This window comes from Seriola dumerili, unplaced genomic scaffold, assembly GCF_002260705.1.
Source record: "Seriola dumerili isolate Sdu_G_001 unplaced genomic scaffold, Sdu_1.0 BDQW01000513.1, whole genome shotgun sequence".
In the NCBI taxonomy this organism is placed as follows: domain Eukaryota; kingdom Metazoa; phylum Chordata; class Actinopteri; order Carangiformes; family Carangidae; genus Seriola; species Seriola dumerili.
The window spans coordinates 429,775-457,044 of record NW_019174768.1 but is presented as its reverse complement, the minus strand read 5'-3'; the positions used below and the strand labels follow the sequence as shown (position 1 = coordinate 457,044).

General features: G+C 42.2%; 3 protein-coding genes across 3 annotated transcripts in view; 1 reads left to right on the top strand and 2 right to left on the bottom strand.

The window, feature by feature from the left end:
• The window catches only part of LOC111235547 (T-box-containing protein TBXT-like), a 5,849-nt gene extending 2,523 nt beyond the window's left edge, over positions 1 to 3,326 (bottom strand). The window contains exons 1-3 of the mRNA XM_022764018.1: positions 3,279 to 3,326; positions 2,349 to 2,644; positions 822 to 1,098 (exon numbers count right to left, since the gene is read on the bottom strand). Of these exons, the coding sequence (XP_022619739.1) occupies positions 822 to 1,098; positions 2,349 to 2,644; positions 3,279 to 3,326 (621 nt within the window). The remainder of the gene's footprint in view (positions 1 to 821; positions 1,099 to 2,348; positions 2,645 to 3,278) is intronic.
• Positions 3,327 to 6,813: 3,487 nt separating this feature from the next.
• LOC111235529 (vesicle transport protein SFT2B-like) lies at positions 6,814 to 12,289 on the bottom strand. Its single transcript, XM_022763987.1, has 8 exons — positions 12,080 to 12,289; positions 10,729 to 10,818; positions 9,983 to 10,068; positions 9,653 to 9,734; positions 9,303 to 9,338; positions 8,933 to 8,991; positions 8,802 to 8,831; positions 6,814 to 8,046 (listed from the first exon to the last, which is right to left on the bottom strand). The coding sequence occupies exons 1-8, from the start codon at positions 12,149 to 12,151 to the stop codon at positions 8,010 to 8,012; spliced, it is 492 nt and encodes a 163-aa protein (XP_022619708.1). The 5' UTR covers positions 12,152 to 12,289; the 3' UTR covers positions 6,814 to 8,009.
• A 5,466-nt stretch (positions 12,290 to 17,755) lies between these two features.
• LOC111235519 (oocyte zinc finger protein XlCOF22-like) lies at positions 17,756 to 27,270 on the top strand. Its single transcript, XM_022763975.1, has 12 exons — positions 17,756 to 17,850; positions 19,270 to 19,472; positions 20,585 to 20,659; positions 21,568 to 21,663; positions 22,174 to 22,272; positions 22,505 to 22,628; positions 22,718 to 23,033; positions 23,248 to 23,294; positions 23,395 to 23,519; positions 24,101 to 24,623; positions 24,774 to 25,229; positions 25,615 to 27,270. The coding sequence occupies exons 1-12, from the start codon at positions 17,847 to 17,849 to the stop codon at positions 25,827 to 25,829; spliced, it is 2,283 nt and encodes a 760-aa protein (XP_022619696.1). The 5' UTR covers positions 17,756 to 17,846; the 3' UTR covers positions 25,830 to 27,270.

Below are 27,270 nucleotides of genomic sequence, written 5' to 3'. Positions count from 1 at the left end.
TTCCGAGCGCCGTGTCGATAAAGCACCGACGAGGAGTCGCTGCCTCCGCTGATCTCTGATGTTTCCACGGTTACAGCACCACTGAGTTTAAAGTTTTGACTTGACAGACTATTTACTTATTGTTTTATTGAATTACATTTCATTCCTACTTTTTAATAGTTTTAATTTACATATCTTCTCCACTGATCGGTTGTTAATGGTTTTTAATTCATATGTATCATTTATTTTGTGTCTGTTTTAATTCGAGTCTAATAAAGTTTGATCTGGTCACATGATGTTAGTGGCTGTAACATTGTGTTTCCACCTGGAAGGAAACGAGCTGTTTAAATAAAGTTTTACTTATTCTGTGTTTGACAGAGCAGAGAGGGAAACTGCTCTCACTGGACCTGAACCAATGAATGGATGAACGGATGGATGGATGGATGGATGAATGGATGAATGAATGAATGGATGGATGGATGGATGGATGGATGGATGGATGGATGGATGAATGGATGAATGGATGAATGGATGGATGGATGAATGAATGGATGATGAATGAATGAATGGATGAATGAATGGATGAATGAATGGATGGATGAATGGATGAATGGATGAATGGATGATGAATGGATGAATGAATGAATGAATGGATGAATAAATGAATGGATGGATGAATGAATGGATGAATGAATGGATGGATGAATGGATGAATGAATGAATGGATGAATGAATGAATGGATGGATGGATGAATGGATGAATGAATGGATGAATGGATGGATGGATGGATGAATGTTTTACTCTGCGAGTCAGTTTGTTGTTGGAGTCCAGGTGAGTTTACCTGTCCTCCTCCGTTGACCTTGTTGGTGAGTTTGACCTTGTTGAAGGTCACGGCCGCCTTCATCCAGTGAGCGCCGAAGTTCGGTGAGTCCGGGTGGATGTAGATGCCGCCGTGGCTCCGCCCCTCGCCGCGTCCCTCCGCCCGCCCAGCCGCCACCCACTCGCCGTTCACAAACTTCCAGCGGCAGCCGTCGGCCGGCACGAAGTCCAGCAGGAAGGAGTACATGGAGCTGGGGTCCAGACCCGAGACGCTGACCTTCAGGACCGGGAACATGCGACTGTGAAGAGACGCCATTAGTTTTCAAAGGTTAGTCCAAGTGTCTGGAGGTCATTTAAGAATCTTCTCAAACACCTTCAGGATGATGACGTGCTCAACAAACCCACTTTCATCTGCTTTTAGCCAAAGACCAAGAAGAATGAAGCAAATTCACCTGGACACAGAAACGTTTGACTGATTAAACCATGAGATTCTTGTTGTTACTGATCTGCTGATTATTTTCTTCATTAGTCTTCACATGTTTTTGTTTAATCTGAGCGTCAGTCCAAACCTCGGAGACTCATTTCAGAAAAGACTGACACAATCAGCTGCTGATTAATTATCTGAATATGGACTAATTGATCTAAACTCAACTGTATAAACTGCGAGGGAGTTAAATCTTTTACAGTGCGTCGTGTTTTTATCTCTCTACCTCCACCTTCTGTGAAAAACACCGACAGTCCCTTTAAGTCTTCCTCCTCGTAACACGGCGCTCAGACAAACACGGCGCTCTCCATCAGTAACAGCAGCTGAAGTGGCGTTCTGCAGGTGTGAATGGAGTGTTTGCCCACGGCAGGGCGCGACTGGTCAACACGCCTCGGCTCGGCAAAAAAAAAAAAAAAAAAAAGACAGCACACAGAGGCGACGTTGACGGCTGATATCGACACTAATGAATAACCCTGGTTAACAGGATCACTGATCTGGACTCACACACACACACACACACACACACACCGTCGTCTCTTCATGCTGTTCCTCCTCCTGTTCACAATATTCAGAACGATTCAGAGACACAACATTAAACTGAGTCCAAACACCGACCACTGCAAACTTTTGACCATCCACCAACTAAACTCTGGACAAGTTTTCATTTTCAATACTGCAGTATTTTCTGTAGATTTAATCTAAATATCTATATAATATGAGACGTATATAATTAATATAATTCATCTCAAACAAGGTGAAACTTAAGTTTTAGTTGCCACAAATTTTGTCAACAAAGACAAACAGCAGCAGGGACAGTGCAGCCTCTGACTGACCAACCGAACTCTGGACAGAGGATTTAAAGTTTCACTCGTCATCAATGCGAGATATTCTGTAGATTCTATCTCCGTGTATTCTGGTGATTTTGGTTAAACACTATAAAACGTCACTTGGCAGTTTTTCATGGTTTCACGGTCTGTTCCCTTTCACATCAAACTTCCTTTAACCACGTGCGTGTCGTTGCCTAACGCTCAGATGGGTCGTTTTGGAGACAGTCGTCGTGGTTACCGTCCATTCTTGGTGACGATCATCTCGTTGGTGATGTGTTGAAACTTCCTCCACAGCTCGGCGTCCTCCAGCGTCACCCTGAGCTCCCTCTCCGTCGGGTCGCCCTTCTCCCGGCCGGCCTGCAGCTCGCTCTCCACCGCGCTCAGCAGCCGTGACATGCAGCGTTCGGCCGAGCCGGGGCTGCACGCCGTCCCGCCACTGCGAACGGTGGCGACGACGGTGCCTCCACCGCCGGTCCGGTCCGCTGAAGACACAGAACCGGACTCCCCGTCCTCCTGGAATCCCTCCACCTTCATCTGGAGACACACAGACACAAAAACAACTATGGAGTTATTTTACCTAAATTCTCCATTGAAAAAAATGTATTAATTTTCAAGAATTTGAGCCTTTACCTAAATTTGGACGCCATTGGTTCATCGTTTGGTCTGAAGACCAAACGATGAACCAATGGCGTCATGGCCCAGTTTCGTTGATATGAAGATTCAGTGACGATGTAACTTTGATTTCCACACCATCAGGCAAATGTTTGGGAAATACAAGTGAAGGAGCACCTGAATGCATCTGACGGCTCTGCCACTGAGGAGGAAGTGAAGCACCGCGGCTGCTGGAGCCGTGGAATGATCATTAAATGATAAATAATGAATAATGCGACTTTTACCTAAATGAAGCTTCAGCACTTTGGCTTTAATCTTCGTAATCGAAAGCTGGCAGTTTGGAAAGGTGGAGTTAGTTTGGAGTCAGAGTTCAAGAAGACATGAATCTGTGGACCATCAGTTAATCATGTTAATTGATCAGGTCCACCAATTTTCAATGTCCCGATAAACTCTTTTAATTTCTACTTCCTGTAAATTTTTTTTCTTTTGCTTTATTCTACAAATATTTCCCCCAAATTCTGCAACTGTGGGATTTTTACTAGAAAATGAATCAAACCTCTTTATAAATGTTGAACTTAAAGGACGAGTTGACAGTTTTCCACATCGCAGCACATGATGAAGAGATCAGTTTACGTCCAGTGTGAACCGAGGTTAAAAACCTGCACGTCGGCAGATGACGATGGTTTTAAGACTTGAACTGTGAACTCGTCCTTCAAGAGCTTTAGTTCAGCTTTACAGCAGCTTGTATAAATGTACATGAAATCTTTTTTTAAATTAATAAACCGAATCATCCTGGAACTAATTTAACTGTTACACAAAAACACATTTCTGTGATAGCAGCTTTAAAACACCTCGACTCAGCTTTAAGCTTCATTTGTAATTAAGCTCTGAATATAATTTAGGCTTTTTATATTTTCAGTTTTACACCTGTTGTTGGATTTGTATTAAAACACATTTATTTCATCACTGAATCTAAAGGTTCTAATCCTGAAAATAATAAATAATTTAGTTTAATGATTTAAAACAAAATGATCTTTAAATGTTAAATAAAGAATGTTTCTCTCGTATTAAGGCCTGTCAGCCAATGGCAGGAACTTCACATCATATATGTGTTTTCTCTCTGAGTGTGAGTGAGAGCTGAAATGTCACATCACACACAGAGTCTGAGCAGGAAGAGCTCACAGGAAAGAGACGGTTCGAACGTTCGCTCGTTATCATTAAGATAAAAAGTGATCTGTGAAGACGTTATTTGGCCTCTGTCTTGTTACGGGGTCGGATGTGGGCCGCCAACATTGTAGAGATTTTGAAGTGGGACATGAGCTGAGGATGAAGCTGCTGCATTAGAGCAACAATATCCAGTTTATTCCTTGTTCCTCACAGCGACACTCAGTCGTGTGTTTGTGTCTCTGTCTGATTCAAACCAACAACCGGAAGATTTAAATTCATTTTACAGCAAAAATAAAACACCTGTGACACTAATATAAATATAAACAAATATATTTATCATATATTTATTATATATTCACCTCCATCATCATGTTCATTCATTTATGTCACGAATGATTCGGTCGCAGCTTCAAACACTTCACTTCACTAACATCATTCACTGAACTCTCGGTTTGAATTCATTGTATTAGTTCATTATTTGGAGTTGAAAATATTTATATTAAATAATAAAATGCAACAAACAATAATAATTATTTGCAGGAACAATAGTGACGTCCAGAACGTACGTTACAGCAGCATGTGTTTAAATCATTCAAATCTTCAGTTACATGATTTTAAAATCATTTTAATTTTTGTTAAATATTTTTCTAATATTTCTAATATTTCTAATATTTCTCAACCTGTTTTGGTGAGGAGAAAATATCTCTCCTACTTCTACTTATCATATTATCAGATATATAAGCAGGTATGTAAATGTAAATATTATACTGTTAGTGTATGTTTTTATTCTAATTAAATAATGACTTAATTACAGTCTCTGCAGGTGGAGGGAGAGGAGGATTTCATTTCTGTGGATGAACTCGGAGGAAACGTTGATTTCATGGTTAAAGACATGAAGAGATAATTATATCAATAATATCAATAATTATTAAATCCATTGAAACAAACAATAAAAACTAAAATAAAAATGTTGCCATAAAACACGAATGACATTTTTATCTGCCCATAAATATAAAAGAAAAGTAAAATGTGTGAATAACAATCAAAGATCTCTGGTGATCAATAAGTAACAGCTGATAAAAATGAACTTACCTGTGACACTCGACACTGAGCTGGACAGGTGAAATAATCCAAAAACTAAACGAGACAAATTGACAATTAAATGGTTAATTGAAAATAACTGTTAATGAATGATGTTAATTAATTACAGTGGGTTGCTGTGTGATGTGAAGCTGCTCAGCTCCAACTGAACATCAGAAACAATCACAGGATAGTCCGACTGTACCTCGCTCTACCGCTCTCTCTCCCCCATTACACACACACACACACACACACACACACTACCTCCCTCTACCACTCTCTCTCCTCTTTCACACACAAAATTTACCTCGCTCGACCACTCGATGCCAGTTTCACTGAAGCTTAATTATCTCTAATTTTGATGAAAAAACTAAGTAAATATTAAGAAACTACAGAGGAATCAGTGGATTAATTCGAAGAGATAATATATTTTAAACTGATTCAGAGGATTAATTATTAATTACACAGAGTAGAAAGAATCAATCTATGATTCAGCATGTACGTCAAGTGATTTCATATCTGCTTATTTCAACTATTTCCACACAAACCTGGACAAATTAAATTAACATCTTTTTCTATTCAGTTGAGTCCATCCGCTCTCTACACTCCACTGCAATCGATTTCTGAGACAAAAACAGAGCTTTTAAACGGTCTCTGGAGAGGATTCATCTAAAATTCACATTCTCAAGTAAAGATGAGGAAAAGGAAGTTTTTTAAATCTGAAAACACTGAACTGAAAAGACGGATTCAGCTCTCTGACGTCGTTCAATCTGAAAAAGCAAACCATGTTTTTTTAGTGTGGAGGAAAAGTGTCCAGAGATGATAGACCTTAAAAAAAACATCAGTTTCAAGTGTGGATGAAGCGTGGAAAGATCTGAAAACGTCGCCCTTTCAGGTTGGTTCAGACGAGGAAATCTGATGCTTTCAGGAACAGGCTGAAAGTCTGGAAACGTCACGTTTTAGTGTGGACGAGGAAAACTGAGCTCTTTATTGAGTCTCTAGAGTGGATCATTTTAAAAACATCGGTCTCAAGCTTCAGTGTGGATGAGAAAATCTGAGTTTTTATGAAAACAGTCTACAGAGTGGACACATCTGGAAACTGCTGTGTTTATGACAAGACAAAGAACCCGGAGCGCCTTGAATCCTCCGTATTTATCAGTTCAGTTGTTGAAAACACGAGCGTGGATTCACCGTTTTCACATGTAATCAGCGTGTTTCAAAATGAGGACGTAGATCTGACTCGGTGATTAACCAACTCAAACAATTAATTAATTTGACTATGATAATAAAAACAAAAACCACCACTGTGCCTCCTGGAGGTTTAAATGTCATACGACAGTGTTGAAGAAAAACACCATCAGCTGTTCAGATCAGCATGTAATGGAGAATAGGTCAAATCCAAACACAGAACATCTGGAAACACACACACAGCGACATACGATATCTGGACTGTGTTGGCTGCCTTAAAATGGAGTGTGTGTGTGTGTGTGTGTGTGTGTGTTTTAATCAGCGGGTGGTGGAGGGTGGAGATTACAGGCTTTAGAGACTTAACAGGCATAAAGAAGACGTTAACGAGGGAGGCAGGTAAACACCAGAAAACCAGGTAACACGCACACACACACGCACACTGAGGACAGAATTCACACGACGTTTAACTATTTAAGAAATGAAACCCTGTTTCAGATCTGATCTGGATTCTTTCAGCTGCAGCATCAGCTCTGCTCCGGACCAGAGGGAGGTGGGAAACAGACATTTTACTTTGTATTAAATGTGAAGATAAATTCATGACTTCATACAAACACTGATGTTAAACACAGACATCAATATTTATTAAAACTGTTCCAGTGAAGACACAGACACACGACAGACAGGAAACACTGAGATGAAATGTTTGTCTGTGTGAATGTTTCTGCTGAAATCACTTGGACCATTAAAACCAGAAGGTAAACTGGGAGTAATGGAGGAGGAGCTGGTGGAGCTAACACCAGGCTGAGAGGCCGGTTCACTGCCCTCTGTGGCTGGAAAGAGCTGCACACTTTAAACTGTCAGACCTGGATCTGATGTTTAAACACACAACAAACACACAGAGACAGAATCTCACACATGAACTGGGATTCATAAAAACAGAAACAGACACACAGACAGGGACTTATAACAATCTGAATAGTACAGAAACAGAAACAGTACATACATAATAATTAACTGTGATGATCATCACTTTCACTGATTGTGTGATACAGCAGCAACTAACGACAGTGATCAATCAGTCTGATCATTATCTACTCAACTTGTCCATTAATTGTTTTATCTATAAAAAGTCAAAGATCTAAGAAGTTACAACAGTAACTGTTTCACATTTCAGCTTCAAAACTGATAAAAACGATTCATCCTTTGTCAAAACAGCCCCTGATTCATTTTCTAATTGCTGCAGCTCTACATTAGGTTTTAGTGTGCACTGCTGCTCCTGTAACCCCGCCCAGCTGTGATGTCACAGCGTACTGAGGTGCACTCTGACATCATCACGCACTTCAGAATAAAAGCACATCTCTACCACATTAAATAATTGCTGAGTTAAAGTATAAAAAATATAAATATTAGGTGAAGAATCAGGAGTTCCTGGTTCCTGAAGGTTCAGATCAGACGAAGACTGAGACTAAACAAACTGAACAGAAGGTAACGTAACGAGAACGAAATGTTTCATATACTTTGTTAACGAATAAAAACTAAACGATGTGAAATGAGTCGAACATGTCGCTGATGAAACAGAAACTGAATCCGATCTGGCTGCAGAATCCAGATCGTGTTCTGGTGTGAACACAGAAACCGAGTCCAGGTAAGAGTCCAGGTGGAAATGACAGAAAACAGGAAGTTGTACAGGTAGTGAGAACTGGTCTCCATGGAAACCAGGTCTCTTTAAGACGTTCAGTGACTCTGAGGTTGAAGTATTTTAAGGCCCATGCTCATTGCTGATTGGATACAAAGCACATAGCATCCTGCGTCCTGATTGGTCAGACAGGTGGGGGGTGAGGCGGGGTGGAGTCTAGACACAGATTGAGAATAGTTTGATGACGGCGTCCCTGAAAGAGAGAGAGGAGAGATTTAACCCTTATTAATCTGTTAGTTTCATTTTAATTAACAAGTAAAACTATAAAACAAAACTCAATAGACTTTTTATTTTGATTAAATATTTCAGTATTTTTTAGTAATAATTTAGTAAATGACAGAAACGCCTGTTCCAACATGTAGAAATTAATAAGAAAAACTATAAATTTATCTCTTTTTTAACAATATTTTAATACTTATGTTCTTACAATGTTAGTTCTGTTTTTTAACTGTTTATATCATTTATATCTTTATATCTTTATTATTTTTTTTCTGCAGCACTGAGCTGCATTTAATTAATAAATCAAGTTGATTAATGTGAACTGCCTCTAAAAGGAACAAATAATCAATAATCAATCTGTTGGACTGCTGATCAGACTGAGAGACAAATATTAAAACTTATATTTGTTGTTTTTTATATTTTACAGAACAAACATTTTGTTAAACGTCGTCATATTAAAGGTGACGGCTGCAGTTTCCCGTCATACAGAGCATCAGTAAAACTAAACAAGTGAATGCAGAGCTTGCAAAGCCTTATGGGAACTGTAGTTGCTGAATACTACAAAAGTAATTGTTGATGAATCTCACATAGATTCTGTAGTTGTTGTTGTGTTGTTTATTTTGTTTGCATTAACTTTTCATACGTTCTCATCTTCATGTTCAGCTTGTGTTTGTGTGTGTGTGTGTGTGTGTGTGTGTGTGTGTGTGTGTGTGTGTGTGTGTGTGTTACCTGGCAAAGGGGATGTATGAAAGGCCGTACCTGTGATCAACAAAAGCAGCAGTTAGACAGGTAAAACAGACAGGCAGGTAAACACTGTGTGAGTGAGTGTGTGTGTGTGTGTGTGTGTGTGTGTGTTATACCAGGTGAAAGCCAGAAACTGAAGGACACAGAACAGCAGAGCGAGACCGTTATTCTTCCACTGCAGAGAGAGAGAGACTGATTCAAAATCTGACACTAGAACAAAATAAAATGTGTTTTTATTCTGCTAAACTTTATCAACAAACCAGTCCCAAGAACCAGACATCAGCTTGAACAGAGAGAAGAAATATTCACTATAAACACAGAACATCCACCTCAAACACCATGAAACTCAACAAGTTTATGTCGATTTTAGTCAAAGTCAACGTTTCCACATCTTTTCTTTTCTTACACAGATCAGTATCAGTAAATCTGTGACACATTCACTTCATCCTGGGAAGAAAAAGTTGTTTGTGCGTTTGTGTTTCTCACCCAGAAAGCAGCACACAGTGTCAACACCAGGCAGACCTGCAGAGACACAGACACACAAACGAGTCCAACAGTTAAAGTTGTAAAAACATCTGAAACTGGACTTTAATTTTCCACGTCATCATTGCTCCTGATCCTGTCAAAGTTCAGCTGGTTTTAAACACAGAAACAGGATTTCTCTCTTTTAAACTTTCACGTTTCAAACACAGTAAAACGTGTCTATAATGTCTGACACAGAAACAAACTGTGACTCTGTTAATGAGTGAATTAGAGTGTAAGTTGTTAGTTGTGTGTAACAATGTGAGAACGTCACTGACACGACCGCTCACGTGTCTCTACGTGTGTGTTCTCACCAACATGATGGCGGTGGCGAGCGCCCTCTCTTTAGCGCACATGGTCCTCAGCTGCCGACACGGACCGACCAGGAACATGGTGCTGAAATGACATCACATTTACCTGCTGAGTTACAGGTGATACTGACGTCAACCACTAGAGAGCAGCAGGTCCTTTCTTTGAAGTCAGACACTGAGATGAACATCATTTATTTTAGAGCTGCTCTCACCTCTACGAAGGGTGCTACACACATAAAGTTTGATTGATCTGACCCAGTCTGACCTGGTTTGAACTAATGTGGACTAGGTCCAGGTCAGACCAGGTCAGACCAGGTGGGTTCTGGTTGGTACCTCGCCAGAGCGCAGATGTTTCCCACGCTGTAGAGGACAGCGAACACAGCGAGACCAAAACCTGGGATCCACAGCATACAGGTGCCCTGAGTACAGAGAGACAGACAGGCTGTTACCATGGAAACAGACGGGAAAGACAGACCACTCTCAATGGGTACAGCTAGACAAGACAGGTGGTTACCATAGAAACAGAGACAGAGACTGAGACACAGACTGTTACCTTAGATTATGACAGCAACACAGGAAGGGCTGTTACTATAGAAACAGACAGAATATTACAGACAGACAGGCTGTTACCATGGATACTAACAAGAAGACAGGCTGTTACCATAGAAACAGACAGGAAATCTGACAGACGAGCTGTAACTGTAGAAACAGACAGGAAATACAGATAGACAGGCTGTTACCATAGAAACAAGCAGAAAAGATATGCAGGCTGTTACCATGGATACAGACAGAAAAGAGATTAAGAGGATGTTACCATAGAAATGGGAAAGACAGATACACACACTGTTGTCATGGACACAGCCAGGCAAAACAGAGAAGTTGTTACCATGGATACATACAGCAAAAACAAGCTGTTACCATGGATAGAGGCAAAAAAGAAAGAGACTGTTTCCATAGAAACCGAGGGAAACAGAGACAGACCGGCTGTCACTATAGAATCAAACAAAACAGACAGACAGGTTGTTACCATGGAAACAGTGCTGTGTAGGAGCATCATTAAGGTGTTCACTCAGACTCACCAGGATGGAGCACAACACACCCAGGATGAAGCAGACCACGAAGCCTTTCATCCTCGTCCCCCAGGCCAGGGTCGACGCCTGATTGGCTCTCTGCACAGATGTCATCATCATCTTATTATCATCATCATCATCATCATCATCATCATCATCATCATCATCATCATCAAAAGCTCCAGAGGTTGTTTATGGTGTGGCAAATAAACAACATAACTCATGTAGAAAACAGACAGAGACAGCAGCAGCTGTGTCTCTACAGGCTGAAACTGAAATGAACAACCAACCAATCAATTAACAACCACATCAACAAACTGACGGCACGCTAAGGAAACAGACTGCGGGAAGGTGGTTTACATGGATCAACCTCCAGATCCAGCAGGTGAGTTCAGGTATAAACCCAGAGGGAGAGAGGCTGCTTCAGGCTAAAGGAAATATTGACAGTTTCATTGCGCGGTTGAGCCGGTTCACATCAGAACAGACATGGAAGAAAAGTTTCTCTCATCACACACTGTAGATCAGACATATTATCACATTCATATCAACTTATTTCTTTTTCTGAATTAACTCAGACTTCTATAAAGAGCAGTGGAAAAAGCTCCTTTCTATACCTGTACTATTTCTAAGGAAGTAGAATAAAAGACAGTGATGTTGAAGCTGCAGCTAAAATGTCTCTTCACACTGTTAAATTCAGTAAGTACGGTTCTGTTTTTTTTGCATTAATGACAAACACAGAAAGCCTGTAACAAAATTAACGAATTAAAATAACAAATATGTTTTTCTTGCTTTAGAAAGAAGCAGTCAAGTAATATTTCATCTTCCTTTATTAGCTCATTTGAAGAGGCTCTGTCATTAATAAAGGATGATATTAATGTAAGCAAAAGACAAATGGCTGAAATAATGATTGTTTCAATGCTGATGAATGTGACCGTTACTTTTAAGATTAATTCATTAATCATTTAGTCTATTCTATGTCCAAAGAGAGTTAACAAACTCTTGATTTTGTGAAATAAACAGTAAAAACCTAAAGATATTCAGTAAATATTGAATTATAAATAGCAAATATTCACATTTTAGAAGCTGATTTATCAGTGTTTTACTTGATAAAACACGATTGCTTCTAATTAACTTTATGTGGATTTATCGACTAATTATTAAAACTCTAATGATGAATATGAGGGTTTAATGGCGTATGTCTGAGGAAATCGCAGTCTAAATACCTTCTCTTTACATGAACGTATCGTTGGTGAAGTTATTGTCACCTCTGTTCGATTTTAACTGTTTAACTGTCTTAATTTAAATCAGATATTCAGGAGCTAACAGGCTAAAAACAACACTGATGCTAGCTGCCGTTCACCTCCAGTATGCCGGTCCCATCCGCGTTGTTTCCATCGTCCTGACCGCTCAGCACCTTCTTTAATTTATCCATCAACCCTCGTTTTACCCGCCGGACACTGGGACAGACACCTGCCGAGGGTCCAGAAGCTTCCCAGGTGTTTTTTAGAGTCAGGTGAGCGAAGTTAAAACTGAAGAGGAGAAGTCAGCGCATCAACAGGTGCAGCACTTCCGCCTGCAATACCGCCTCTGGCCACAAAGAGCCCGACGGAGGCGCTGTTTCCCCCAAAATCCACACCAGGGATTTTCAGGTACTTTTACTTCACCACTGTACAGTACTGCCAGTTTATGGTACTTTATACTTCTTCTCCACAATATATGGTACTTTTTACTGCATTAAATTAATCTGACAGCTATACTTGTACATACTAGTTACTTTTATTTTACTTTTAATTTACAGACACATATGATCATCTTTGAAAGTATGATGTATTATTATAGGGACTGTTCAACTCTTGATTGGTGAACCTCAGGCACTTTAAGGCACATTATATCTTTAGTTGGTTATCATAATTAACATGTTTAGGCACGGACAGGCTATGGGACACCCAACCCTTCCCACATAGAAGCAGTATTAATTAATTAATTACATGCTAATATTATTAATATTATTAAATACGTCTGTTCTTTTACTCAAGTTGAATTTTGAATGAAAAGGATCTGAATAGTTCTTCTCCCGCTGACATTTACAAACATAAGAGCAGAATATTGTTTTTAAGGAACTGGACCTTCAATCTGACAAACTAAACAGCCAGAAAAGCAATGAACAAACAGTTCTTTATGTAGCTGAGATTATTACAAAACACTCACATCATCCCTGTATTTTATTTTTTCTGGCTACATTTATAATTTTATCTAGGAATGGTGTTTTTAATCTTTCCTCAGCTTCCTATCACTCTTGCAATGGGATCATTATAATTATTGTACTTGACTTTTTACTGATGTTTACTGCTCAGTTTTTTTCTTCGACTCATTTACACCTTCCTGACATTTTGAATCTTGAATGCAGTTTTCTACTGTGGTTTTAATTTTGAGTCAAAAATTAGAACATTTTTCCTCCACAATCAAACTTTATTCAAAAATCATCACAACGCTGCTCAACAGTGTCAGTTTATGTTTCTACCCAAAACACTTGTAATGTCACACACTCACACACACATGAGTGAGGTTACTGTGGTTGTACATTAGCTTCACAACTGGCCATTTACTGTATGTAGGTATCTACTGCTGCCCAGTGTACGTTTGTGTTATCTGTCCCATTATATGTCCCAGAGTTCAGATCCATTGACTCCGATGGATTCAGAGAAAATGGATCAGGCTGCTTATTGCTTGTGTTTGGTCCCTTTTAATTTAACCTGACTAATCCACTCTCCTTGTCTCCTCTTCTCACGACTTATCTGAATGTTTCAGTGTGTTTTGATGATGTCACTGTCCTCTCCTTATCATTATATGTCAGTATCCTCTCCCTGTTGGTTTTAGGAGCAGTCACAGTCCACTACAGGAAGTTTTCAGGGACCTTGATGTCACTGGGGGTGTGATGCTGGAAGTTTACTGACGTCAGCCTCCCTGACTGGTGGTCTTAGGGGACTTTGACTCTGGCGGAGCTCCAGTAGACGGGCTGTGGCATGGACACCTGAACATGACACGTAGGACAGGACTGTTTTCTCCACAGCCACTCTTCTATACACTGCAGAGAGGGACGAACGTTTTTAATGCATGTTTAGAATTTTGCAAAACCCTGAATGGAGACAGATTTTTCCATCTGTTTGTGACAATGTGTGTGTGTGTGTGTGTTAGAGTGTGTGTTACCTCTTTGTGGAAGGTGTGTGTGCACTGCAGCTCCCTGGTGCCGCCGGTTCCTCGATTTAAGTCGTTGTGACAGATCAGACACACACGGTCTGCATCGCTCTGCAACGAACACACAGTTTAAACTCTCAGGTTAAAAACACAGGTCAGTTCTCACATCAGTTGTTTTACCCACCAGTGACATGACGTTGCGTCTCCTGAATTGGCCTCTCCTCTCGTGTACTGTTGCCTCTGGGATTGTGGGTATGAGGGAGGGTCTTCGCTCACCGCTGGGAATGGTGACAGGAGCGGCGGCCTCCTGCGGCGAGGACAGGAGGCGGCGGGAGGAGGAGCGTCGCAGCAGGACCCTCGCCGTCACTGGAGCCCGGGTGGACGAGTGGAGTCGAGACAGCTGCATGGCCGAGAGAGTAGTCTGGACGCAGAGAGAGAAAGAGACTAGTTAATGTTGAACCAGTTAAAAGGTTTAACTGGGCTCCACTGTCCTCCCTCACAGTTCACAGTTTATTTATAGAGCACCTTTAAAAACAGCAATGTGCTTTACAGAGAGTTTCCATCACGGGATTATTTGACTGATGATTATAATCAAATAAAAACAAAACACAGACATAAAGAACAGGATGTAAGTGAGTTAATAAAAGCACAGAACAGTCTGAGCTTTCATTCATCAGAAGGTTTGATAAATGGATTTTAAAAACAGAATGGATCACTGATCCAAAAATCCCATCAACACTGGCAAAAATAAACAAGACTATGAGTCTGTAATCCTCATTAGTGGCCTTACGGCCATGCTTCTCTTTAACACCCAAGTGAACCACTTTGAGCCAACGGAGCAGCTCAAAGCTCCATGGAGCTGGAAGCTTGTTGCTAATGCTAACGCAGCTAAAAATGGAGATCTGTGGAGATCCTCTGAAAGCCTGAAGTGAAGACAACAGTGGAGGAGCAGAGCCTCTGTGTTGGTCTTCAGGCTCATTGTGTCTCTGATTAGGAGCTGTGGACCCTCTGAAGACGACCAGCTCCCTAAATAAACTGAGGTTAACTGGTCTGACTGGTCCTTTAACTCTGAAGTTATTCCTCACATGAAGTAGTTTGCAGTAAATCTGCTGCAGGTCAGAACTATATAAGTGGAGTGAGCTGGTGCAGATGGTGGAACTAGTCCATTACTGTCCATCATGACCTCCATGACAATGATCAAAAGCTCCAGAACAGCTAATAATGGAGCCTGTGGTAAGACTGTTTTATCATCTACTACTTCCTGACTTGTAAATACTGTTCACATCAACGTCCAAGTCATACTTACGAGTGGGAGACTGGGATTGTTTTTGAAAACTCAGAGAAGGGTCTTCCTGCGGCCTGTAGCACATCAAGCCACGCCCGCCTTGAGCCACACCCGCCACAAACCACACCCTACTCCTAACCCAGCAGCCAATGCAGCCTCTTTGTATTCCATGAGGTGCTACAGGCCACAGTGTGACCTCACTGAAAGCTCCTGCTGCTGGTTTCTCTCACCTGACACGGCAGCGATGCCCGACGGTCGGTCCTCATTCGGACCGGTGTTTCTAAACTGCTTCTGCTTTCAGCTCTTCCTCCCCCTGCCTCCCCTTCCTCCTCCTCCTCTTCTCCGATTTTCTCCTGCTGTTTGCCCCCTCTGTACTGCAGCATCCAGGTGTTGAAGATCCTAGCATCCTCCTCCTCCTCCTCCTCCTCCTCTTCTTCCTCCTCTTCCTCCTCTTCCTCCTCTGGTCTCAGGGGGCTCGGGTCTTCTGTGTCTGAAAACACCTCAGCCTCTTCTCGGTCTGGATCCATTGTGATGATATGTATATCTGTGGCTAATTAAAGCTAATGATCAGGATATGTGTCACCCTTGCCAACTTATAATGAGGCTAAGTCTAAATGCTAAATTCTCTAATGAGGTACAACCTGGCTAAATTAAGCGAGGCTCCCCTGTAAACTGGCAAAGTTACAACCACAATATATTATAAGCAGGCTGAGTCACCAGCAGTCACAGCCAGACTAGCTAACTTATAACCATGCTGAATCATAAACAAGCTAAATTACTGCTAAAAATAGGTTACGTCTTACTAACAGCTAAATTACCACCAAGATAGGTCCCAACCAGGCTAATTCACAACCAGGCTAATTTACAGCTAGGGAAGATAACATCCACACCAAATGAAAACCAGGGCTAGACAACCAAAGTTAAAATTACAACCAGGCTATATTAGAGCAAGGGTAAAGTTATAGCCCACTAGATTTTACCATGCTAGTCACAACCAGGCAATTTTTTTTATTTGGGCTAAATCTCAGCTAAAATAATCTGCAACCAGGCCAATCTACAGTAAAGATAGATTTCAGCCAAGATAATTTAAAGCTGCAGCCAGGCTAGAGTAAATTATACCTACCTGGATTAAAACCAGACTAAATTACAGCTAGGCAAGATAACATCCACACTACATGAAACCAGGGCTACACAACCTAGGCTAAATCATCACCAGGCTAGGTTAGAAACTAGGCAAAATTACAGTTGGCTAGATTATAACCAGGGTAAGATAGTTGGCAGGCTAACACCCAATAAGGCTGAATTTCAACAGAATTAAATTACAGCCAAGCTAGAATTCACCTGGGTTCATTTATAACCAGGCTACATCCAAGATAAATTTACAGCTACAACAATACGCAACCTGGCTATATTAATGTAAGGCTAAGGTTATAGCCAACTAGGTTATACCATACTCACAACCAGGCTAAATAACAGCTAGGCCGAATATGAAAAGCAGGCTAGGTCCAGGCAGTCCAGAGTAAAATAAATAAATAAAATTAGTTACAGCATAGTTAGTTTAGGAGCAGATTGACAGTTGGCAGCTCCACAGTTTGAAAGGAGGAGGGACAGATGAAGGGATGGATGAAGGAGTGATGGATGGATTATTTGAGCAACAGATCCATAAATCCAGTCTTGACTGTCGATCTCTGCTCCCCACAGATCCATACAAATACAAAATGAAGTCCGTTTTCCAAAATGACCTCCAGCTCTTCCACACATCCACTTTCAGTGCTTCTCTCCTCCTCCTTTATTGTTGTTGTTGTTTTTGGTCGTTTTCTTTCTTGCTGTTTCTCTCTTGCTCTCTGTGCTGCTGTCACACAAACCCTGTTAATCCATTTACTGAACCACAGGAGGAGGAGAGAAGCCAGAGGGAGGGAGATTACACCTGGCTTACTGTATCAAACCAGGTGAGAGGTGAGCTGCAGAGCCAGTCATTTCACTGACTTTAATTCTTTAGGTAACAATTGGGTTAATTGATTAACTCAATGACTGATCTTCTGGATCTTATACAGTATTACTGGTTGCTATTCATTGGTAGTTGTTTCCCATTTATAATTTTGAATTACTGTTATTTACATATAAGATTGTATCATGCAATAAAAATAAGTAAACTGAAGATAAGCTATATTAAATTACTAGTGTCACCTAACAAAAAAATGAATAGATTGCATAATCTTTAAAGGCATTTATTTATTTTATTATTATTGGTAAGACTTTGTACAATGTAGAATACATTGTAAAATCACTGAAACTGTGAAATATTTCCCAAAAGAAACTTACATAAAAGTTATGCTATGGAATTAAACTTTATGGCAATTAAAATGTAAATTATAAATTACACCACCGCCCATTATTAAACAGAATAAGTTTGCCTGCTATTCCCTTTAGCATCATATATACAGGTCTCCATGGATAAAACAAGTGTTACAACAATACATTACCTATGTGCAGGTGAAACCGGAAGTGATGGTTCGTTAACGTCCGGTGTGAAGGCGGAGCCGCTGTTAGCCGGACTGTAAACATCACTTAGCTATTAGCTCACCCAGCTAACCCGGGTTTCAGAGCACTGTTGGAAAGTGAGCGGGTGTGCGGCGGTGGAAGCAGAATGGGTACGTGCTGCTCGGGTTTATTCATCACTTTACTGCGTTTTAATCAGACACTGTCTCGTCTGTCCGGCTCTTTGGCGAACGTTACCCTGCTAACCAGCAACTTGTGTTGGTCCTAGCTAGCAACTTCACCAGTCGGAGCGATTCGAACCAAACTCCATTCACACAAGGAGCATTTTTAATATACTTTGGTTTAAGGAAAGCTAAATACTTAATAGAATATATCGTAACAGCTATAATGAGTTACAAGTTACCTCGGCATATGTGTGGTACATATATATGAGATTATTTAATGAAAAGTAAGTAAAAAAAGCATAAGGTTATGTAGCGTTAGTGGTTTATTTTAACTGCTGGCACTTGTGTGGCTCTCCTGTAAGCCGCAAATCATTTAATATTTTTAATACAGCATTCATAATAAAATGCATTCAGTCATCACACGCCATGTCTTATAACGATAATTACCCAGCGCTAAATGGACAGGTGCAGGTCTGATGAGACCGGGTTGTATAAAATTAAAAGCTGTGCATTCTGTGTCAGACACATTCCGTATAGAAGACCGATTTATACTCATTCAGGAAATGTCTTAAATCCAGTTTTAGGAACTATTGCTCATTCACTAACAAGCAACGAAACCTTGAGTACTTAGATTTCTTAAATGGAGTTTGGCTGTATTTAATTCCCAGCCAAACATAACTCTGCAAAACACAAATACAGAGATGTTAAATGAACATTTTCTCAATATTACGTTCTAGGTTCTGTGTGTGACATCAGGCCTATTTAAAGACATTTGTTCTCATTTAAGAAATTAAATTAACTCCAATTTAATTATGTATTGCTTGCTCACTAATAAGCAATGAACCCTTAGCTACTGATATATTTAAATGGAGTTTGGCTGGGAATAAACGGCTTCCTGCTGTAAACTGTGAGTTAAAAACCACCTTAGTAATGTTTTGTAACCACTAAGATTAATAATGCCTGCTTACCATTAAGGTGTGGAAGTATGGACACACCTAAAACCTTACCTGCTATGACAAGCTGAAATAACCACTGTGTGAAAGGTATGTTAAACTAACAATGATATAACAGAAGTGTGTTTTTTATACTTATTTTTATAGTAATATGACTTATTTTTTCCCCGATGTGCCTAAAATTCCTAAAAGTTATAAATGGATTATTTTCCAAACCTCACAGCAAACTGTAAACTGGATAATGATGATGATAATGATGTTCATGATGAAGGTAATAGGCTTTTTCCCCTGCAGGCATGTTGACTTGTCTCTATTATTAGATTCAAGTTTCCAGTAAACCAGGACCCAGAAACAGACTGAGCTGAATGTGATTCAGCCATTATTAATGTTATTAGTAACATCCGTGCTTTTCCTACTGTGTCATGTCAACATGTTCCTCCTCTCTCCCCCTCAGCCCCCCCACTCCCCCTCTCCTCCCTGCGTCTCCTTGTCCCCCCTCTCCGCCTGCTGACGGCAGCGATGTGGCAGGTCGCTCGGCAGCAGAACGTGAAGCATTATGGGATGCTGGAGGACTTTGTTTCCCTGGTAACCGAGGCGGTCCCAGAGCTGCTGACGGACCGGCAGAGGAGTCTGCTGCTGCTGGCTCTGAGGGCCAAGGTCTGTGTTGTTATGGTCTTTATCCAAACCACAGAGAGGCAGAGGCTCGGTGCTGTTAATGTGGGTCACTCTAGTAGAAATATATTTAGCCGCACAACAACGTGTTGAAAAACCATTGCCACGTTGTATTAACATGCGTTCTGCCTCTGCATGTGTCACCTAGATCAGGAAAAACTCACACTAATGCAGGTGTAAGTGAAATCAGTGTTTGAGCTCTTTTTCTTTATTAGAACAAATCATAAAACAAAAAATACAGACAAGACATGAAGAGAAAGCAGTTCAGTGTCAAATGTCCAGAGCTGGAAAATTTAATTTAATTAATTAATTTAATTTTATTGAAATCAACATCAATCATATTTCCATAAAATGTGTTTCAGAGTTCAGATTTTAAGAGTTTTTAAAAGAAACAAGATTAAAAAAGCAACACGGGCTGCGTTCAGGAGCAAATGTGGTTCAAGTAGTTTTAGTAACCTGTGACATGTGACAGGTCTGTCGCTGCTGACAACAAACCGTTCCCTCCACTGTTAAGTACTCGTAGTTTGAGGAGAGTGGCAGACTGCCAGAATAGCTCAGGAGAAGAAGAAGAGGCGCAGTCCTCTGGAATGAGTGCAAAAGTTTGAAGGGCCTTTACCTTCTGCTTTAAACACAGGTGTGGTCAATACTATGTCGATGTCGTACATGCTGCCTCATGCTGAATCATCATCATCATTATTATCATTACTATTAGAAAGGCCTGAGGCTTTTTCTGCCCTGACATGTCCGCTGTAAGAAATCTGTGCTGTTGAGTCACTTCATTCTGGTGAAAGTGAAAAGTAAAGATAAGAAAGCTCCTCTGTCTCTGACCTGATGTTTCCTGATTTAAATCATCACTTTGTTCCTTTTATTTAAGGAAAGACGTCATGTTATAAAGCTGTGTAAAGCCAAGAGGAGCCGCAGATTCCCCTGATAATTTGCTGGAGGTCGTTCCATGTTAGTTTTATAAAAATAAACATTAAAGCTTCTTGAAAGAATCAAAAACACCGTCAGAGCAGCAGCGAGTGTTTCACTGACAAACAGCTGACAGGTGTGTAATCACAACAGGAAGTGACATCTTCACTCTCTTCCTGCCTCAGGTGACCCTCTCTGATCCCACCCCCCAGGCCGTCGACGCTCACCTGGACAGGATCCGCTCTGTCTCCGAGGCAACGGTGAGGGAGGAGGGCTCTACCTGTGTCCTCTCGTATACATCTGTTTACTGCAGTTAGTTGGTGTTTAAAGATGCAGCAAACTGAGACAGTCTGTCCTCACACAGCAGCGCTAACATCCAGCCACAGTCTCAGGGACGTTCAGGTGGGGGGGGGCTGTGGAGGACCATGCAGGATACTGGTCCCATTGTAGGATCCATATTCTCAGCTTCAGCCTTAAATCTGTTTTCGGTCATTGTAAATGTAATATTTGGGGTTTGAGCCGTCGGATTAAACAGGACATTGGAAGAAGTCACCTTGGGCTCAGACGAAATTATTCTGGTATATTTCAGGATTACCAGATATTTTAACAATTTAATCAATATTGAAAACAATCCTCAGTTTGACCCGGTCATCTGATTATTTTTAGGGCTGCAACGAAGAACTACTTTCATGATCGATCGTTCGTTTTGTTTTTCAGTTTTTTTTGTTAAAACGTCCCACAGCCCAAAGTGACGTCTTCAGATATCTTTGTCCAAATCCAAAGTTGCTGAGTTCACATGTGACAAAGATGGACGTCGAGTCTTCATCATGTGAGAAGCTGGAACCAACAAATATCTGACGTCTTTGTTCAAAAAACGATGAATTGATTATGAAAGAAGCTGCAGATGAATCGACTGATCGTCGCAGCTCTAACATGTGACCAGACTGCAGTGGATGTTGGGACAGACGCAGACAAAGATCTGGAGAATCAGACTCTTCGTGTTTTTGCTTTTAAATGTTCTTCATTTCACATCGTTTAGATTTTGTGCATCTTAATTAGATTTTGTCTTAACCAGATATTAGTTCACGTCAGAGGCTCAAAATCCTGATTGACTGAATGTGAAATCTCCTCACAGACTAGAGACGATGTAACGTGTCTGTTCCTCCAGCAGCAGGATGAACAGGTGGACGAGTGGTGTTCAGCTCTGTTGACTCTGACTGACACAGTGACGCAGAGACCTGCAGACAGACAGCGCCTCCTGCAGGTCAGTGTGTAAAACAGCAGCATTATGAAGGCTTTTCCAAAACAAGGAGTCGTATAATATATAATATACATATACTGTATATGCTGTGAGTCAAGTAACGACTCTGCAAGATTAGCTTCCAGCAGTAGAACCATGATCCAGCTCACCTTAGATTCTCCTCATGAACCTACAGAACATGGCAGAACTGGTCTGAGGCGGTTCACACACCTTCCTTTGAGATGTTAAACCTCACTACCTGATGGTGTCAACGACTGTTTGTAATTGTTTGTATTAGAGTGTGTCAGCTGTTTTATTTCTGTCAGCTGATTGCGTGTCTGTTGTGATCAGTGAAACGACCTGATTAAATAATAATTAAATGAAAATGTTTCTGATGCTGCTGCTGTTTATTTGCATCAATAACATTTCTGAACATAATCTGAAAAATGATTGATGATGATTGCAGGCTTTGTGAGCCCCCCCCCCCATGTCCAGGCCCCTGTGACGTTCTCTCTGTGCTGGTCTCTGTTTCAGGAGGTGTTTGACCAGAGTTATGACTCCGCCCTCCAGGCCCTCGTATCTGACTTCCTGTCCAGGATCGAGCAGCTGTTCCCTGTGCCCGACTTCAAACAGGTGCTCAGTGACTTTAATTCTGGGGGACATCACAGATAATGAACAGGAAGTCACTGATGATGCATTTTTTTCTTGATTCGATTTAATACGATATCATGATACCAACATTATCTGACGGCAGAATACTTTTTCTCTTTTCTGGTTCTGGTTTGATTTAAACTGTAAAAACAAACACAAAATGAAACATCTTCTAATAATAAAACAGTTTTATATTTTTCTTTGTGTCGTTCAGGCTGCCTCGTGGCTCGACGCTGCCCCTGGTGGTCTGGAGGACTGTCTGAAGGACGCGGGCCGGGAGGATCTGAGAGAGCTGCTGACCAATCAGAGCTGTTCACTGGGCGGAGCAACCACTACAGGTATGACATCACAGAGAGAATCAGATCAGAACGAAAAGGTTTCTGGTTTGATTTTAACTGTATTTGTTGTTTCTATTATTTTTCCTCAGTGTGTTGTGACACTGAGAAGATCCTCCTCTCCGCCTGGTCCCACCCTCTCCTCACCAAACTGACCAATCCCGAGCCTCCTCTCGCCGACACAGAGGTCCAGGTGGATCCTCTTCCTGCAGTGGCGAGCCCCTTGCAGCTGGACGTGGAGCTGGTGAAGGTGGAGGTGGTGGTGATGACGGAGGACGAGCAGGAGGAGGTGGAGGAGACTGTGATCTGTCAGGCCGTGTCGCCAGTCGAGCAGGAGGCGTCCAATGAGGATTCAGCAGTGGGCGGCGACGAATGCTCCATTGCACCTGTGATCATGGAGGTGGACGGGTCAGATGCTCCGCCTCTTTTTCCCAGTGTTTATGATTGATGATCGACAGTTTATTACTAATTATAAAGGAAACGGAGGAAGTGTTGACACATTAACTGCTCGTTATATTTGAGTTTGTAAGAAAAAAAAATATTTACAGCTAATTATTATGAAAATTATGAAAAAGATACAGGACCTTCAAAATAAAGTGTCATCATCACTGTTTCCTGTCAGGTTGAAGGACTCACCTGGAAACTTTGTGGACCAATCAGAAGACACAGGTAAAACACACACACACACACACACACACACACACACACACACACACACACACTGAAAAACTGAACATTTTATTTATCTAACTCCTGCCTTCCTTCACAGTGGACCAATCAGATCAGTCCTGCTCCGAGGTCACAGCTAACGCTTTGTACAGCATTTCCCATAATTCTCAGCGGGTGGCTCACAAGTGTCCTCAGTGCAGCAAATGTTTCATCTACCGTTCTCAGGTGAGTGTGTTCACCTGTCGTCCATTCAGTTTGAATCAGGTGCATGTTTCTGTTCAGAGTGTGTTATTGTGTATTTACCTGACCACTTCCTGTTTTACCTGTAATTACAACCAAATTCTTTCCAGGAAACGTGGGAGATTATTTTGAAATAAACTGCAAATTAAACAAAGTGCAAAAATGACAAATCACCATTTTAGGAGATGTTATGTTCCAACCTGTTTCTGGTTCAGGACCAGTTTAAAGAGCTTACTGGTCCCAGTCAGGACACCGCACAGAACCCACCTAAACTGGAGGTTAAACAGACGTAACAAGCTAACGACTTAACCAGTGACCTCCGAAGGAGCCGGAGGTGGATTGTGTTTCCTTTGGGCAGAGCCAGGCTAGCTGTTTCCCCCTGCTTCCAGTCTTTATGCTAAGCTAAGCTAACTGTCTGCTGGAGTGGAATCAAACTGAGTCTTTAATTGTTCCTTTGACCAAACTTAAACTTGTAGTAACTCTGCAGGTACATGTTGGACCAGGACTCGTCCTCTGTAGTTCTGGTCCGATCTGTCCAATCAGCTCATCGGTCTGACTGTCCATAGGTGATCCGTCACCTGCGTACCAACAAGTCCTGCGGGTCGGCCTTAACCACGACAGGAGCTGTGAGCCTGCAGAGTCAACCAGGCGGTCGTGACCAGGAGCCCCGCCCCCCGGAGCCCCGCCTCCCCGAGCCCCGCCCCATCAGGTCCCACTCCTGCTTCCAGTGCAACGCTGTCTTTAGAACCAAAGCCGAGCTCCTGTCGCACCAGCGGAGCCACCGGGCCCGCCCCGTTTACCAGTGTGGCCAGTGTGACAAGGAGTTCCACCACCTGTCCAGCCTGACCAATCACAAGCAGACCCACCTGGACAGAGGAGGGTTCACCTGCAGCAGGTGCGATAAGGTGTTCGAGTCGGCCAAGGAGAGAGACGCCCACAGACTGCAGCACCGGCTACCTGACCTCACCTGTACAGTGTGTGAGCAGACGTTCAGCTCTCAGACTCAGCTGCTGCGACACCTGCAGACTCACTCTGTGGAGGGGGCGGAGCCCTGCTACAACTGCCGCTTCTGTGAGCAGACCTTCTCAGGTAACGTACACAGGTGCTTCTGTGGGAGGAGCTTTGAGTCACAGTTCCACTGAAGCATCGACATGTAAACATCTTTCTGATGACACTGATGTGTTGGACTTTTATTTTGGTGCTCATGAACGAACCGTCTGATTGGTCCCTGCTCTCCAGGTGTGACCCAGCTGCGTATCCACCAGCGAACACACACTTTCCGCTCGTACCAGTGCGACCAGTGCAACAAGACGTACGGCTCCCTGACCGGCCTCCACTCGCACCGGGCCAGCCACACCGCCGAGAGCCGCTTCCTGTGTCCGCAGTGCGGCAAGCGCTTCAAGACCCGGGACGGGCTGGAGGGTCACCTGAGGACGCACACGGGGGAGCGGCCCTACCGCTGCCCCTACTGCCCCAAAGACTTCACTGCGCTCGCCGGCCTTAACGTGCACGTGCGGCGGCACACCGGGGAGCGGCCGTACGTGTGCACGGTGTGCGGTAAAGGCTGGCCCTCCGGAGGCGACCTGCAGAAACACATGAGGACTCACACGGGGGAACGGCCGTACGTCTGCCAGGACTGCGGGAAGGCCTTCTCCATCTCCTGTCACCTGACCGAGCACCGCAGGATACACACAGGTAAGAGAGCAGCTCAGGAAACAGTGACTGAAGAAAGATGTCAGATGTGGTAGGTGGTGTTGTGAGTTTCCTCGTGTATGGTGTTAAATTCTCACCGTTATTCCATGTATCACCCCGAAACTGAGACGTGGTTTCAGATCTGATCCAGTTCATAAACGCTCAACTTTAAAGTTGTTAACTCACCGTTTGTTCCTTCAAATCCTCTTCAGGGAACAAACTGAGTGACTGAAGGCTCCACAAGTTTTTACTGGGCGACTGAAATAACACAGATTGGTCAATTTTAGAATCACTTGGAATATAATGGTACCAACCAACTGTAATTTAGACCATTAAACCTCTGTGGCTTTGTACATCCCTGACTGTCTGTGGTGTGTCTGTGGTGCAGGGGAGAAGCCGTTCTCGTGTCCTGAATGTGGGAAATGTCTGAGGAGGAAGTTTGACCTGAAGAAACACATGTTGTCTCACAGCAACATCCGTCCCTACGCCTGCAGCTTCTGCCCCAAGAGCTACACCCGCAAAACCCACCTGAACAGACACCTGCTGACACACAGGACTACTGACAGCGAGGTGGTGGTGGTGGAGACCCCCGACGACGCCTGAGACACATCTGACGCCAGAGTCTGTTTTTGTTCTGCATGTTTCATGAGTTTTCATCAGTTTCTAGATGGATTTCCCTCCTGCAGACAGATGATCAATAATCAGACAGATGATGAATGATCAGAGAGATGATCTGGACGTGTGCTGCTGCAGCTGTGTTCATACTTAATCAGGGACAGTTCACATGATTCAACATGAGAGCGTGAGGCTTCGCTCCTAAACTGAATGTTTCGGCTGGTTTGAAGACGTCACCTGAAATCTGGGAGCTGTTTTTTTTTTTTTTTTTTTCCTAGAACCTGAAAGATTCAACTTTCAAACCATCAACACACTGAAGAATAAACATCGCACCTTTAGGAATCCAGATCCAGATCCAGATCCAGATCCAGATCCAGATCCACTTCAATAATCCAAATCTTTAAAGAAACTAAATAAGTAACTAATAATTAATTATAATGAGAAACAAAAGAAATTATGGATAACTCGTTAGAGCTGTTTCCTGCAGTTTTCAGTGGCAGCTACTAAATGAAGCAGCAGGAGATCTAAAGTATTGATTACTGATTGATATTGATTATTGTGAACTAACAGCTGGAACAAATCCAGATGCAGAGGAAATAGAGATGAATCAGGACCCAGCTGGCTGCAGGTGGAGGTTCTCTGTCTCCGCCCACAGCTGCATCACCACACCATGATACGGTGTTTACATTTGGTGACCTCAACAACAACAACAACAACAACAACAACAGATGTCCTGACTCTGTGTCGGTTTCCAGGCGCCGCTCTCGTCACTGTGACGCTAACGTTGACCTGAACACTATGACATGACGTGAATGTGCTGAAAGCCTGATGTCAGATTACTGGATTTTGTTTGGTCACCGTGGTAACTGTCCATTGCGGCAGCAGTTTGATGATGTGCGATCTCTGTGGCTGCACCAGCTCTTCCTAACTTTTACACACACACACACATCACACACACACCTTCACACCTGACACTTTAAATTTTACGTCACAGAAAACACAACTTACAGTGTGCGCTCTCATTAGTTTTTACATTAACAAAGGCCTGACAGTGAAGTTAGAAGTCTTATTTTGAAAGTCATATCCTCTTGACACCTTCAGCTTCACAGCAGTACAGATGTTTCCCATCACATCTGTGTAGGGGAACATGTGTAATTCAGTGATTGAATTGAATTTAAATCCCGTCTGCAGTGACGAGTTAAAGGGAATATTCCTCCCCCGCCTCCCCCTGTGTCACTGAAAACATTCCTCACACACTTGGCGAAGGATCTGTGAACAGCTGGTGCAGCCAAAGACAAACAGATGTGAAGATGTAAAAAATAATTGTTATTTTCTTGTACTTGTTCATCAACACTACTCATTTTAACCAGCTGGTAGACTGATTCTCACCACTGGGAAACTCAGTGTTTGTGTTGCCATGGAGATTTTG

Excerpts from the sequence above, each read along its gene's own strand:
- LOC111235529 (XM_022763987.1), bottom strand. The coding sequence starts at position 12,151 with ATGGATAAATTAAAGAAGGTGCTGAGCGGTCAGGACGATGGAAACAAC. Across the intron at positions 9,735-9,982 it reads AACATCTGCGCTCTGGCGAG|CACCATGTTCCTGGTCGGTC; the intron begins GTACCAACCAGA and ends ATGTCATTTCAG. Across the intron at positions 8,992-9,302 it reads CACTGTGTGCTGCTTTCTGG|TGGAAGAATAACGGTCTCGC; the intron begins GTGAGAAACACA and ends CTCTCTCTGCAG.
- LOC111235519 (XM_022763975.1), top strand. Across the intron at positions 22,629-22,717 it reads GGGCGGAGCAACCACTACAG|TGTGTTGTGACACTGAGAAG; the intron begins GTATGACATCAC and ends ATTTTTCCTCAG. Across the intron at positions 24,624-24,773 it reads CTGTGAGCAGACCTTCTCAG|GTGTGACCCAGCTGCGTATC; the intron begins GTAACGTACACA and ends CCTGCTCTCCAG.